The sequence below is a fragment of the Perognathus longimembris genome, chromosome 22 (assembly GCF_023159225.1).
Source record: "Perognathus longimembris pacificus isolate PPM17 chromosome 22, ASM2315922v1, whole genome shotgun sequence".
In the NCBI taxonomy this organism is placed as follows: Eukaryota; Metazoa; Chordata; class Mammalia; order Rodentia; family Heteromyidae; genus Perognathus; species Perognathus longimembris.
This window is the reverse complement of record NC_063182.1, coordinates 12465962-12481400: the sequence shown is the minus strand read 5'-3', so window position 1 is coordinate 12481400 and position 15439 is coordinate 12465962. Positions and strand designations below refer to the sequence as shown.

Here is a 15439-nt window from a genome sequence, read left to right as displayed (position 1 = left end):
ACTAACTAGGACATAGCAGTAGTTCAAAATATATTTGTTGCAAGAATAAAAATCTCTCATTTGCTAATAATATTAATATCTCTATCTATTTTTCTAGATACCTATGTATCTAGCTGTGTATCTATCTATTTATCTATCTGCTAAAGGATAAAGAATAAATGAAACAAACTGAGAGGCCATGTTAAACAACATAGGGATGACACTGATGAGACTCCCAATGGACACAAAACAATATGAACATCAAAATGAAAGCGAATCATGAGCAACAACCAAGTGAATAGAAAGAACCTGTAATCCCTTACTGGTACTCACTAAGATGGACAAAAAGATAGATGGGTGGGTCAATGGATGGATGGGTAGATGGATAAATGGAAGGATGGGTAAGATATATACATACATAATACATACATACATACATAATAGTAGAGAAGAAGATAAAACTTTTCACAGTAGAATTCCAACTAGTAAGTGCAAAGGAATAAATGAGTCAGAAAGGCCCCACTCAAGGCCTCCTTTTCTCACTCAGCTTTTGTACTCATAACTGCAGTTCTGCCACTTGAGCAATATCACCTCTTCCAATGTCACCATTTTCTACCAAATCAGTAAATAACCAATTCAGGAACAATGGATACTAAAAGGGATAGATATGACTTTTTTTTTTTTTTTTGGCCAGTCCTGGGCCTTGGACTCAGGGCCTGAGCACTGTCCCTGGCTTCTTTTTGCTCAAGGCTAGCACTCTGCCTCTTGAGCCACAGCGCCACTTCTGGCCGTTTTCTGTATATGTGGTGCTGGGGAATCGAACCCAGGGCCTCATGTATATGAGGCAGGCACTCTTGCCACTAGGCCATATCCCCAGCCCAGATATGACATTTTAGAGTACACCCTACAGAGTTCTCATTAATTACAATGGGAGCATCTAGGTAGCACTCTATCCAAAGAATGGAAGATACTCTCCCCATGATGGAAGAGACCAGCACCATATTCCCTACAAACACAGGGCTCTCAATGCCGTACACCACTTCTTAGTATTTGTGACCCCAATGCTTGATTGTGACCTCATTGTGAAGAAGCAATGGCCTGTATTCTTCAGGATGCTTGCTGTCTTGAAAGGCACAGAAAAACCAAGGAACTACTCCAGTTTAATAGACCCCCAAAGGGGCAACAGCCAAAAGCAACCTACGGAATGATATTAAACCCGGGGTCAAGCTGGAGATGCTGTGTAAAGGCCTTAGTGTGATTGATAACCGGAAGAATGAAATGAGGACAGAGTCCTACTTGAGGGCACTGGGCCAGTATTACATTTCCCTGGAGTTAGGCATCTTACTGTGGGTTAATGTAAACATAGATCTTTGTTTTTGGAGTGAGGGAAAAGATAATTAACACAAAATATTTACAAGTAGTTGTTCTATAGCTCCATTTCATGGCAAACTGAATGATAATTTATTTTCAATGCTTCACTTTCACTGTTTGTGAAAAATATTGCTTTTGAGGGGAAAGGAGACACTGGAAGCTAGACATTGCTGACTCCATCTATAATCTTATCTATTTCAGAGGTTGCAAGATGATGATTTAGTTTCAGAGCCAGCGTGAGTAGACAAATCAAGACTTGTCTCCAATTAGTCAGCAAAAAGCTAGAAGTACAGACGTGGCTCAAAGCTGAGCAAGAGTCCCTGAGTACAAGCCTCAGTACTGGCAGAAGACAGACAGATGACAGACAGACAGACAGACAGACAGAGAGATAGATAACAGATAACTAGAGAGACAGAGAGAGAAAAACTGGGGCTCAAGGGCAACACAAATGCTAATATCTCTTATGGATTTCTTTTTTAGTATTGGAGCTTGAACTTAGGGCCTAAGGCGCTCTACCACTTGATCCATGCCCCTAGTCTTCCTGTTTTTAGTGGGGAGGGTTTGGAGACAAAGGCCCTGCTTTTTGGCCAGGCTGGCTTCTGACTTTGATCCGCTGCCTTTACCTCCTGAGTATCTGGACTACAGATATGTGCCACCATGCCCAGAGAGATGGGATCTTCCCCTGGCTGGTTTTGAACTGCAATTCTCCTCTCTCTGCCTCCCAACCATCTGGAACTAGCACTTACCAATCCTAGAATATGTTTTCCTAGAATTTCACCTAATTATTGTCCAGCAGCTTCTTGCTAATAATCTTTCTGTCCAACTTTACACAAGGAAATAAGAGTAATATCTTGCTGTTCTTTCCTTCATTCCATCCCCTCCTGGTTTCAAGGTAAACAGCATAGCGTTTGTAAAAGCCAATGGTTTCATTCACTCCTATCTACATGCTACCAAAGGATTTCTCCGTCATCGAGAACCTATGCCCTAATGAATATTTCACATACATTAGTAAGACAACTGAGTCCTTATGTAGCTATGTGAAGCCACTAATGATACATCTAATGGAATTATCATAAATGGTCCAATTAGTGTGAAGGACATCAGGCTACTGTGCAGCCATGTTTAATCAACAAGCACCAGTGGGCACCTGCTGTGTCCCTTGCCAGGGGCACTGCTGCTGGGGCCACGAACGGGAAATGGGAAAGGCCTTACTAAGAAAGATAGAAAATGATTTCCTTCTTCTGAGCTCTGGGAAGACTTATCTGAACAAGATCTTTGCTTCCATCCAGCCTCTATTGGAAGCAATATTCCCTCTGCTGATGGTATGAAGTTGCTAAAAACCCAAGTCTCTGATAGCTGCATATGAAACCTAACAATTTTCCTTACAACTCCACAGGCTTTTCCAATGCACAAAGTGAACAGTTTATGGATGAGCTGACTTGGTCTTCAGCGGCCTCCATGGGAGAGGAGTCAGGAGCACTCACTCATCATCTCTCACCACACGGGTCACTGGGACGAAGTGTAAGGAGACACAGATACTGAGGAGACACACGGGCCTCTGGTCAGACTCGTGCCACCTGTGCAGAGCAAATGCGCATGCACACAACTGAGACTGCGGCTGTGGGTGAAATACAGGCCCCGGTTCAGCCAACTGGGAGCAGGGACTGGGAGCCTACGTTTCCAACAAGCTCCCAGGAGATTCTGAGTAGTAAAATTTTGTGCTTCCTTTGTTTCTTTATGTAAAAAAAGGACACATGTAAAAAACAAAAAACCAACCCCTACAAAAGTTAAGTCTTCTCATGCACTATTTGGCATGTATAATTCCATTTTTCACAAATGCATCTAAAATAGGACTTGGTTATTCAAAAGTTCCTCTTAAAAACAGAGGCTCTGCTTATCAATAAGAAATAAAGCATGGGATTAGACATTTGACATTTTTTAGTCCAGAAATAAATTATTCCTAAGTGTGGCTTACACAGGTAGCTGAAATGTTTGGACTGCCTTTCACAGCTGGTCTCAGGAGGTTTGCACAGAGGGCAGTCAAAGCCCACCAGATGGCGCTGCTGGGCCGTGGTGAGATCAATGGTGCCCGAGTTTTGACAGCCACTTCTACACATCCCTGGCCCCCTGAATGTGGAGTGGAGGCCGCCTGCTTAGGCTGCCACCCAAAACAGGCTTCAGGTGAGGAAGAATACTTTGATTTTATTTTTGATCCTCTAAGATAAAGAATTGGAAGTGCGATATAGATTTAAGTCAGACTCAGGTTACTTTATACGTGGGGAAACTGAGGCAGAGATGTAGCATGACTATTTCAAGATACAGGCAAATCAGCCTTGATGAATTGGGACACTCATTTCTCAACTACTCATGTTAATGAACTAAAGAGAACAAGCTCCGAACCACTGGAGTTTTCAGTTCTTTTGAGGAGAAGAACCTGAGTTTCTCCCCCAAATCTCAGTTTAGGGGAGATTGTGCTGGCTACCTGATAGACACACACACACACACACACACACACACACACACACACACACACACAGACCCTGAAGGGAACCTGCTCACTTTGCCCAACTCCTGTCACCTCTGTCCTGCCTGCTCCCGCATTGCTTCTGGAGAAGAACGGCTGTCAGTGAAGCAGGGCCTTTTACTAGAATAGTAAAGGTGTGGGGATTTTCTAGTACTTTCTATTGCCCAAATACAAAAATATTGTAGAAAAAATTTTGTGCCACACTATGGGAAAGAATGCCCTAACTGAAAACCATAAGAGAGAGCAACAGTCTGGGATTAAATCCTACAGGAACAACACTTGACTCATTCTAAACTAAATCTAAATCCCAATCTATGATAAATTCTTTTTTTTTTTTTTTTTTTTTTGGCCAGTCCTGGCCCTTGGACTCAGGGCCTGAGCACTTTCCCTGGCTTCTTCCCGCTCAAGGCTAGCACTCCGCCACTTGAGCCACAGCGCCGCTTCTGGCCGTTTTTCTGTATATGTGGTGCTGGGGAATCGAACCTAGGGCCTCATGTATCCGAGGCAGGCACTCTTGCCACTAGGCTATCTCCCCAGCTCCTGATAAATTCTTATTAGTCACTAATTACTCATCAGGTTTTGTAACCTAGTAAGAGCAGCAGAATATGAAGGAAAATTTTATCCATCATTTAGGGACTTGCATTTGAGGTAGTAAAGTCTGGATATAATTAACCCCCAAATCTGGTAAATACTATACCTTATTACTGACTAACCCACAAATGAACAGGTAAAGATCCAAGAAAGGGTATTTGACTTTAAGATGAGTGGGTGGGAATGAGCTAAATTAATTGTGTGTGTGAGCACATGCACGCGTGCACGCACGCACACACACACTAGTCCTAGTGCTTGAACTCAGGGACTAGATGCTGTCCTGAGCTTTGGTGCTTACGGCTAGCACTCCACCTCTTGAGTCACAGCTCCTGTTCCAGCTTTTTGGTGGTTAATTGGAGATCAAAGTCTCAAGCACTTTCCTGTCCGGGCTAGCTTTGAAGCACAATCCTTAGGATTCAGCCTCTGAGTAGCTAGGATTACAAGCGTGACCCACTGGTGCCCAGCAGGCCTAAATAAATCTTAAACTGCTGGCTTGGGAAACTAGTTAGCAGATGTGCAGTGGGAGGCTACTAGAAGGCACAATGTAAAATTCAGGAGATATGTTAAAACAAAAATAACTAGGAAGAGGTAAGTGTAGTATAAGGTAACAATTCATTGAGAAGGAAACCACCATACAGAAAAGCATTGAATCATTCATATTCTAACCAACAACTACATTTGAATGGCTCTCTATAATTCAGCTTCTAGTTTGAACAGCTGTGCCTATAAGAATTTTGAATTTCTGCCCCATAACCCCAAAATCAGATAGTGCCCCAGCTTTCCTCTTCAAACTACAAAAAGGAATCAGCCAGGTTACAAAGCATGCAACAGAGAAAAAGAGAATTTTTCCAGGGGCTGTGTTTTCCATTAGGTTTTTAGAAAGATGGCTAATGTGTATATATAGTAGCTTTCAAGACAATGATGAAGGCTAGGGGGAAAAAGAAAAGCCTGGAAGCTCCTGCTTTTAATCCAAATGCTTCCATTTTTCTTACTTAAATAATGCCAAGTGTCAATAAAATTATATTGGCCTTTACCACTAATACAAGCCTTAAATAAAGAACTAGAGATGGGTTGGAGGGGAAAAGTCTGAGGCAGAAAGTCAGTAGGTAAATAGACATCACTCCTTGCCTGCCAAGGAGACACATGAAGTTCACAGGAAGGTGGCAAAAATCATTTCTTTGGCAGAAAATCCAAGGAGAGACATGATACAGAGAGACCATGTGGGAGGAAGTGTAGCGCGGAGGTGGACGGGCACAAACCAGTGGATGAGCTCATGTGAAATGGGCCCTGTCTTCGTGACGTGGCTCCAACATGGTAGGAGTGTGGTCCAGATCTGTCCCATGGAACAAGCCCCAAGATATCACAACGCAGGTCTGGCCTTCATTCCCCATCAGGGATATGGCCAAGCGCCTTGGTCTCCAGACACCTTGCCAAGGACCAAGACTATGGGCTGGAGTGATGCGAAGGAGGAGAAGCAAGGCCTTCCCGTACCCCCTCATCAGAAAACACTTCAGACGTAAGAACCTAGCAAGTGCATCAAGTTCCATGTTTTACTTCTCAATGATTTCTGTCAGCAAAATCCACCCACCAAAGGTTCGAGAACCCTGCTCGTTCCATCAGAAAAAGTAGATAAAGAAAAGACCAAACAGGCAAATAATTAAAGGAACTAGAATTTTCTTATTGAGTTGGTTGTTTATCTGTCTGGGACAGATTAAAAAAAAGAGAGAGAGAGGATGAAGGTGTCTTCACAGGATTAACAAAAGAAAAAAATCTAGATTACTTACCAGGTAATAGATTTTGCTAGCTGGGTTTGAACTTGGGCCTTGGGTCTACTGGGCTTGCTCACTTTGTTGGTGTTCTACCATTTGAACCATCTAGGCTCCAATGGTGTACCTCTAACCTGGCTTTCTGTTTATTATTATTATTATTTATTTTTTTTTTTTTTGGCCAGTCCTGAGCCTTGGACTCAGGGCCTGAGCACTGTCCCTGGCTTCTTCCCGCTCAAGGCTAGCACTCTGCCACTTGAGCCACAGCGCCGCTTCTGGCCGTTTTCTGTATATGTGGTGCTGGGGAATCGAACCTAGGGCCTCGTGTATCCGAGGCAGGCACTCTTGCCACTAGGCTATATCCCCAGCCCTCTGTTTATTATTTTGAAGATGGCGCTTCTGACTTTCCTGCCTGGGCTGGCCTTGAACTGAAGTTATCCAGATCCCAACCTCTTGATAAGCTAAGATTACAGGTGTAAGCCACCTGCATTTGGCAGATTCAAACACTGTATGGTTCTCAACTCAGACAAATAATGCAGTTGTGCATTAGAACTCCATACATACAGATCATTTTGCTAATCTTACAAATGAGGAGTCAAGCAAGCTAACATTGGGAATGAAGACTTCTATTTGGGGTTTCACATTTCTTTCCTCTTAGAGACTTTTTTTTTTTTACTTAGAGATCTTTGAAGAATTAAAGGGAACTATGATGCCCCAGGTATGTGTCTAGCCAGAGAGAGAGAGAGACAAGAGGAAATACATGTGAGAAAACAACCAAGCAGGCTTTGGGGCAGCAGGGATAGAAATGAATCTCGGCCTATGTGTCCAGGAAGCCTACGGGATCCGGAGAATAGTACTTACTGGCCCACTTAACTGAAACCGACCATTCTCGATTTCCTTTAGGCTGCTGCAGTGGAAAGCATGAATCTGTGAACAAACACTGGTTTGTACCCAATGTGTGTCTCCGATTGCTTAGCTGAGATATACAGAGGTGGACAGGAAGGGGTGTGGACAATCAGAAGGGAATGAGCCCCAGTAACTGGGGTGAGAACCAAGGAAACAGGCATTAAGCCTATTTATCACCTGCTCCTTCAGTGACTATAGAAGACCACTTACTTGCAAGGCAGAAGTCATAGACAATCAAAATGTTATTAAACAGAAATTCTCAGTGCTGCCAGCACCTTCCATTGAGACGAGATTTTCCCTTTTTATTTCTTGTCTCCTCCCTCGTGAGCTCCCACTGGCTTAGACAGTCTCAAGTACCTCATGGTATTTTGGGGATACTCCAGCAGTGGAGCCGTATTCCACCTGCTGGAGTGGGAGACTAAGGTATTGAGGCCTTCAGGAAAAGTGGAGGGGAGCCTTGCCCTCACTAGACCCCAGTGTCTGCTAGTCGTCGTCTGAACTTGGGAGGTGCAACTGTGGCTGTCACAGGAGAAAACTGAGCTTGGCCCACTCCAGCGGCAGCAGAAATGCATCTTGTCTAAATGCAAAGTAGACTCAGACACAAAAGGGAAAGATTTAGAAATGGAACAGAAAAACTTTTCCGGACTAGCATATGATATCCTCACTACTCGGCATTAGAAGCAAATTGGGGCCTTTTTTTTTTTTTTTTTTAATCTTGAGCTCTGTGTAATCCCAAGAGTTGGCTGGCAAGATGGAGAGCAGCTTGGGCAGGAGGCAGCGCTGCCCTTGGATCTCAGAGAAGCCACTGAGGTTTTGAGCTTCAATTTCCCATCTGCTAACCGGGGAGAATGACAGTATCTACCTCTCCCCAAGAAAAAGGCGCAGCCAGGAGGCAATGACCTATCCTTTGAATCCAGCTTACAACAGTTCCTGCTGCAAAATAAGTGCTACAGTATTGGCAAAACTTAGTCTCTGTCATCCAGAAGCCATCTTCACAGAGGAAGCTACCTTCTCAGTGAATAGTGAAGCCCTCAAGTCACCTACCCAGCCCCACAGGCCGCCATCATAACTAAAATATAAATGTGGGCATCGTGGCTCATAGTGTCATCCTAGCCACTGGAGAAGGGGAGGCAGGAAGATGGCTAATTCAAGGCCAGGCTGGGCACAAAGTTAGTGAAACCCTATCTCAAGAATAAAGTAAAAATGGAGGTGTGGCTCAAATTGTCAAGTGCTTGTCTCACAAGTTTTAGTCAACGAATTCAATCCCTGGTACCACAAAAACAAACAACAGTTACAACAACCTACACCTACCACATCAAGCCTTCATCTAGCTTCTAGGTTATTCTACAGGATTCAATAGTTCAAGGACCTAGGGATTTCCTGGAGAGTGATGAGGACTTGGAGAGAGGGATTGTAAGGAATGTCCTGAGCATCTATCTTCAGGAATCACCCACACGTGACACCATGGGGCAGCCTGAGCCCTAGTCCTAAAAGAGTTCCCGAACTCCATACCCAGCGTCCACCTGGACAGTGGAAGAGCAGAGCCTCAGCTGGGGAGCCGAGTCCGGCCAGGGTGTACAGATGGAAAAGTACCAGTCACAGATGGGCAGACACAGGCATGGATGGGAGGGGGCTGGGGACGGGACGGAGCCGGCCGCCAGCCAGCTGCTGTCAGGAGAGGTGACAGGAGCTGCCTGTTCAGAAGCCGCTTGTTGCGTACATATTTCATTTTCCCACCCACACCAAAAACTGTGCTGTGCTTGTCCTGGCTCAACCTCCGCTGCAGATCTGGCACAAAGGAAAACATCTGAACTCGACACTCCATTGTGACACTGAATTCTCTGTTTTGCTAAGTAATGCCAAGGAATTTTTTTTAAAAAGAATAAAATAAAGAGAGACTCCTACAACTGTCAAAATAACCAACAGATGAGAGGAGCTGTATCAACTCACAGTGGGGGCCCTTTGATCCCTAAGATCCATGATGATGCCAAGCAGAGGCCCCCATACCACGCCTACTTTCTCCCCATGAGTCACCAGGGCACAGATATCACTTCTCAGTGACCGGGAGCTGCAGGCTCCAAGCCCAAACTGTGGGGCATAAGGAAGCTTCCTCCCAAGGGAGGAGCTGTCATCTCCTCTTTGAGATGCATGTCCCTAGCAGGGACAAGTATCAAGTGTCAAGGTTTTGCTTTTCCTTCCACAAAGGTATGTCCTCTTCCCAGTTTCTCACAGAAGCCCTGGTGGAGCCCACCTGTCAGGCGATGTGTAGATGAAGGAGACCTCAGTTCTCAACACTGGCTCTAGTTTCCTGGTGGACTTCTGGGTGGTTGTAGGACTAGCTGTTCATGTGGTGACCATTAGTCACCACTATTAATCAGATTAGATACATCAATTCAGTTGTTCAGCCATGACAACTTCCTTTCAGAGGACTGATTAACTACATGCACCTAGGGACTCCTGGCTTGGAGACGGATAAAAAGCCTATCTACCATCTCTCCAAATTCAACTGGGCCATGCTCACTGAAGCCTTCTGTGGCTTCACTGGCTCACTGGTCAGACAGAACCAAAAAATCTGAGTTTGGACTAGACAGCCCCTTTATAAAGCTGTGTCCACCAAGAGCAGCCACCTGCAACCCTATGGGCTTCCATCCGTCACAGCTACATGCTAACCTACATCTTCTCAATTGCACCTCATTTCCTTCTGCTTTTGTTTGGGGATGGTATTGGGGTTTGCATTCAGGGCTTGGTATTTACTCAGTAAGTTTCAGTTTTTGCCTGGGCTGGCCTGGGCCCAAACCCTCCCACTCAGGCTTCCCTCCATTGCTAGGTTGACAGGCATACAGCACGGTGCACAACTTGTGTCCATTGTGAAGGGATCTTGTAAACTTTGATGTCAGAGCTGGCCTGGAACTGTGATATTCCCAGGCTTGGCCTCTCAAGTAGCTGGTATGATAGGCATGGACCACTGGTCCCTGCTGGTTATCCCCATTTTTATAGAGGGAACGGAATAGTTTGTTCAGCCACTCCATTATTAAGTGCCAGCATAGGGATGTCAGCTAAATTACTCTTCTTTTTACACACCCCACCACTTTCCCTCCAGTACTCACCTGCTTTCTCCAGTCCCAAGATCCTCGCTACCACACAAACACACACCTCCCAATGGAACTTTTGCCTCCGTTGTTAATAAGGCTGACTGTAGACTGGGCCTGGGACTGTGAGAGTCACTAGTTTTTGTCTTATACTGTTAGAGAATTGCTATTTTACCAAAGAACTGATCAAGACTCTGTGTGTGCATGCGTGCATCCACGTGTGTGGTGGTTCTAGAATGAAGTATAGACAACACCTAAATATAATGGAAAAAGAGTGTCTACATCTGGAAAGTATCAAAAATATATGGAAAACCAAAGAACAAATTGGAGAAAATAATTGGCAGATACACTGTTTTTATTTTGAACATGTAAATATATATATGTATATGTATATATTTGTCAGTAGAAACTAAAATTAATAGAAAACTTGTCACTGCTAAGAAAGAAAGGCACTGACTGGGTAGGAGAGAACTCTCACATGCCAAACTTGATCCATGTCTTGGACTGATACTGGTCATATAAGAGACTACACAGGTCAGTGAGCTACAGGGTTAAGCTCAGTGCCTTTATATGAAACATGTGATTAAAATACAATATATAGGGGCTGGAAATATGGCCTAGGGGTAAAGTGCTGATCTTGCTTGTATACATGAAGCCCTGGGTTCGATTCCTCAGCACTACATACACAGAAAAGCCAGCAGTGGCGCCATGGCTCAAGTGGTGGAGTGCTGGACTTGAGCAAAAAGAAGCCAGGGACAGTGCTCAGGCCCTGAGTTCAAGCCCCATGACTGGCAAAAAAATACAAAAACAATATATATATTTATATGTGTGTATGTATATATATTTAGATATGAACTCAAAAGTCCTTCATTATCAGCCAAATATGTATGCTTGTGTTCAGCATAAAATGAATGTAAGAGGACTAAAGAAAAACAGTATCTGAGTTCTTTTGATAGTGTATGAGATTGTGCTCCCAAGGGCACCTTTGCTGTCTGTACCGTAAACAATGACACAATCACCAAGCAGCATTGCTACTTCTTGCCAGTCCTGCAGATATGCCCCGTAGGCCACCCTTTCCCATGTGCACACAGATCTGCCAGTTCTTTCAACTTCACTCTTCCTTTTAGTTACAGGAGTGGTCTCATTTCAGTAATCAGAATGTTCAGGCCAGCATAGTAACCAACACTTCAGTTCAGTCAAATAAGATGCGTGACCTTGCTCTTGCCTGGCCTAGTCCAAGCCTGGAGCCCACACAGAATGCCCTTTCCCCTGTCCACCACGTCTCCTACCTGTTTGCTGTAGCTTGCAAGGCTCTTTTCTGGAGCTCTACTCACAGTCCTGCTTTCCATCTATTAGTGATTACGGTTTGTGTCTTGGCTGACTTTGGATGCTAAAGGTTAGAAAATGACCTCCTGGAGAGAATGAACCATAGTCACATTCCTTGACAGCTATTTACTAGGTACCTGCCTGGTGGCCAGTATTACAGAAGGAAGAGAGAGGAGATACAAAGATGCAAGGGATCAACATGTCTGCAAGGTGTGTTTCATAGCCTGGCTGCCAGGAGACGGATGAGCAGCCCTTCCATCCTCGGTCACCTGCCCCCATGATGAGCTTTATGCTGAATAAGCATAGCCTTGAATTTTCATCACACCCTTGGGGAAAGTAAAGCAGAGATAGTTGTTCCCATTTTCAGAAGAGGAAACTAACACCCAGAGAAGACAAGAGGGGACCCACAGGGAGAGGGAGACAGAGCTAGAATAAAATTATGGGAATCCCTGGTTCCTGGTCAGTGTTTCTACATCTGCAGACACATAGGAAAAAACCAGTCAGGACCTAGGGCTTTATTGCAACATATGAAAGTAGAAGAGTGAAAAACAAACAAGGAGAAAGTGGGCCAGAATGTATTAACAGAAGAGGGTTTGCAGATCTGGAAGGAGAGAAGGGAAGGAAGTAAGGGAGGGAGGGAGGGAGGAAGGGAAGGAAGGAGGGAGGGAGGGAGGGAGGAAAAGATTGATTCCTTACCCTTACCAAATAAATAAAAAACAGAAAGCTTCCAGGGAAGAGATACTCTAGCCACATGGGAATTAAGGGCTGAAAGCCTAGGAAATTTATTTTCTGCAAACTCACCTCCTCTCCTGATATTTGCAACTTTTAATTTCCACGAAAAAAATCCTTTTTCGTGTAGTATCTGCCAATACATGATCCTTGACAAGAAATACATATTGGACACTTGGCAGTAGACTCAATTCCCTGGATCATTTGGACATAAACCTACATGGCCACTGTAGCTTTCTGTGTTCTATAAATTGAAGCGGTGTGCCTAGGCTGTCCACCACGTGAATCAACAAACAAAATTGTTATCGCGTTTGGCTGTAGTTTTATGTGACCATGGCTTTCTACTCATATTTTTAAGTTATTGATGTAAAATAATAAATGTGCCACTGTAGCAGCACATTCTTTCTCAAGTATCATACACCTTCTCTTAAATGCAAAAATCAAGATTAAAAAAAAAAAGATGTGAAAGGAGAAGGGAATCAACTGGAAGGAAAGAGGGATAAAGATGGTGGAAATACATACTATGAAAATACAAAAATGCTACAAGAACACAATATCCTATAAGGTTAATAATGATAACTACAGAAAAAGTGAGTTTAATACGTACAAAGTGAATATGATCATTAAAAATTATCTCTTTGCCTTTGCTGATATGAAAGCCAAAGACATCTAGAGTGAGAGCTGGTTGGCAAAATGAAGGTTTTTGGAGCAGTAGCTTTATCTTATAGCTAGGCATTGCCTCAGGAGGAACTAGCTCTAGGTAAACTTGAGTAAAAGTGCCAAGTTGAGTTGTTATTTGTTGGTTTTGTTTTGTTATTACCTGGCTTGTCATTCAAGGTTGGCGCTCTACCACTTGATCCATAGCTCCACTTCTGGCTTTTTGCTAGTTAAATGGAATTAAGAGTCTCATGGCTTTTTGACCTGGGTTAATGTCTACTGATTCTCAGATCTCAGCCTCCTGAGTAGCTATAATTATCAGCACGAGATACTAGTGCCTGGCAAATTGTCCTTTCACTTGGTCAGGTGGCTTAGGTCTGAAAGTCAGGGTCCACATTCATATTTTCCCTGAATGGAAATGGCTTGGTGGTCCAGTCAGTGAGAGGAGTGGGAAACAGCAGGTGTAAGTGACATGCATAGCTGCTTTGATCTTTATATCTGTCAGATGATTTATATTAAGAAGTTATACATGACATCTCTGAAAATAGTTACTGGAGCCCCTGAGTTACCTGTGCATGCTTTGAGACCCAGTGACGGAGAACATTCAGGACTCGATTGGTAGCTGTTCTCCGGATGATAAACTCTTTGTCACATGTTCTCTCTGTGTTGTTAAATCCTGAAAAGGAAACAGAAAAAAAAACATATTGTAGATGAAGCCAATCCCCAGGGCCCTAAAAAGGTCACTTATTTTAGGACCTTGTTTAATGAAACTCACAAATGATACATCTTGGCGGACAGGTGCAAGAGGCTTCAGCCTGCTGAATTCTGCTTACTTATTATACTCTCACTGCAAGTCCATGCCATCCTTACAGGTATAATTACATTCATAATGTGCACATATTTATTAAAGGCCACTGATGAAAGCTAATGCTGCTCTAATGACACTTCCATTTATGCCTGTCTTGTTTTATGATACAAAGCCAAGAAGGAATTTTAGCCAAGTATTGCAGGCAGCACTAATTTACACATTTGCCTCAAATAGATTATATAACTAATAGCATTTTGCATATGTATAGCTGGAGAAGCCCATGTCTTGACTTATAGATGATATAAATATATTCTTGTGCATCACATATTGACGAGCTATATAGCCTAATGTTTTAGGAATGTGTATTCCAATATTGCTAAAGGTGCAGATTTCAAATGTTTGCAACACAAAAAAGTGGTAAGTCTGCGAGGTGATAGATCTGTTGAAGATGTTGATTAAGACACTACATGATGGAAAAGTATAATACTGTGCCCCATAAATATAGAATGCAATTGTCAAATGATAAGCATCCAAGACTGTCTGGGCTCCAATCACCATTTTCCCACTTTGGGAAATTAAATCAATATTTTATCAACATTTTTGTCTGCCCTGAAGGTAGGGATAGGAGATTTTGCTGAGGCAGAACACCTGTCTGACATACAGTAGATGCCATACACCATATATACGCTTAAATGAATGAATGTCTGGATAGTAGAAACGTGCTAAATATTTATTGAATGAAATGTGGATGCAAGGATGAATGAATGAATGGCTGAAAGAGCAGTCAGAACTTCTGAGTGAGTTAGACAAAAAAGATCTATAAGCTTAGAAAGGGCAGAGGCCCCTCCTTCCCTTTAAATGTAGACAGGCATCTTCCACCCACTAGTAGACATTTAAATTCTGTCAAGATGTTGATGATACCATTCTTGGCAGACTAAATACATTGTATTTTTTTTAATTGGAAGCTTGGAAACTCTGAGTAAAATGTACTAAATGTTGTTCTAAATGTTTAGCTGAGTTCACAAGAGAGTAAGGAATTCTCTGGGGTCAAACACCCAGGGTGATTTGGAACCCAGAACCGAGCCTCTGAAAGGATGATGTTGTCCCAAAGCAGAAGGAAAACTCACTAGACACAGTCACATGAGATTCAAAGCATCATAGTCATGTGGTTAGGGAAGAAGCTACCAGGCTTCATAACGAGTAAGTGGCATGATGGGAACAGAGATTCCTATCTAAAGCTAGAACACTTTAAAGCTCACCCACGGGGAAAGAATGGAGTATGGGGGAAAAGTCTTATGTACAAAGGAGATGATTTACAAAATTCTCTGGGGATGGAGATGTAGATCAGTAGTGAAGCACTTGCCTACCAGACACAAGGCTCTGGGGTCAGAGCACACTTATTCCCGAGAAGAAAAAGAATAATAAAACCTTGCCTCAGCCTGGATCGCATTAAGGGTTGTGAAAAAAAAAATCCCCTGAAAACTGATAACTGTAGGCCCACCTTGTGTAGGGCTGAAAATCAGACTGAATCACTCTGGTATGTGATGCCCATCTAGATGAGAGGCTAAAACAAAGGTGATCTAGGCCAGCAATGATCCCAGGGGGAACGTTCTGGAAGCATACACACTCAGTCATAGCCTGGACCAGATGAGACTAGATGAACATGAACAAAGCTCTTAAAGGGAAACTCATC

At 43.3% G+C, this 15439-nt stretch overlaps 1 protein-coding gene across 3 annotated transcripts in view; it reads right to left on the bottom strand.

The window, feature by feature from the left end:
* The window catches only part of Rasgrf2 (Ras protein specific guanine nucleotide releasing factor 2), a 201947-nt gene that overhangs the window by 15988 nt on the left and 170520 nt on the right, over positions 1–15439 (bottom strand). For all 3 annotated transcript variants that reach the window (XM_048331557.1, XM_048331558.1, XM_048331559.1), the window contains one exon: positions 13508–13614. In XM_048331557.1, coding sequence (XP_048187514.1) covers positions 13508–13614 — 107 coding nt within the window. The remainder of the gene's footprint in view (positions 1–13507; positions 13615–15439) is intronic.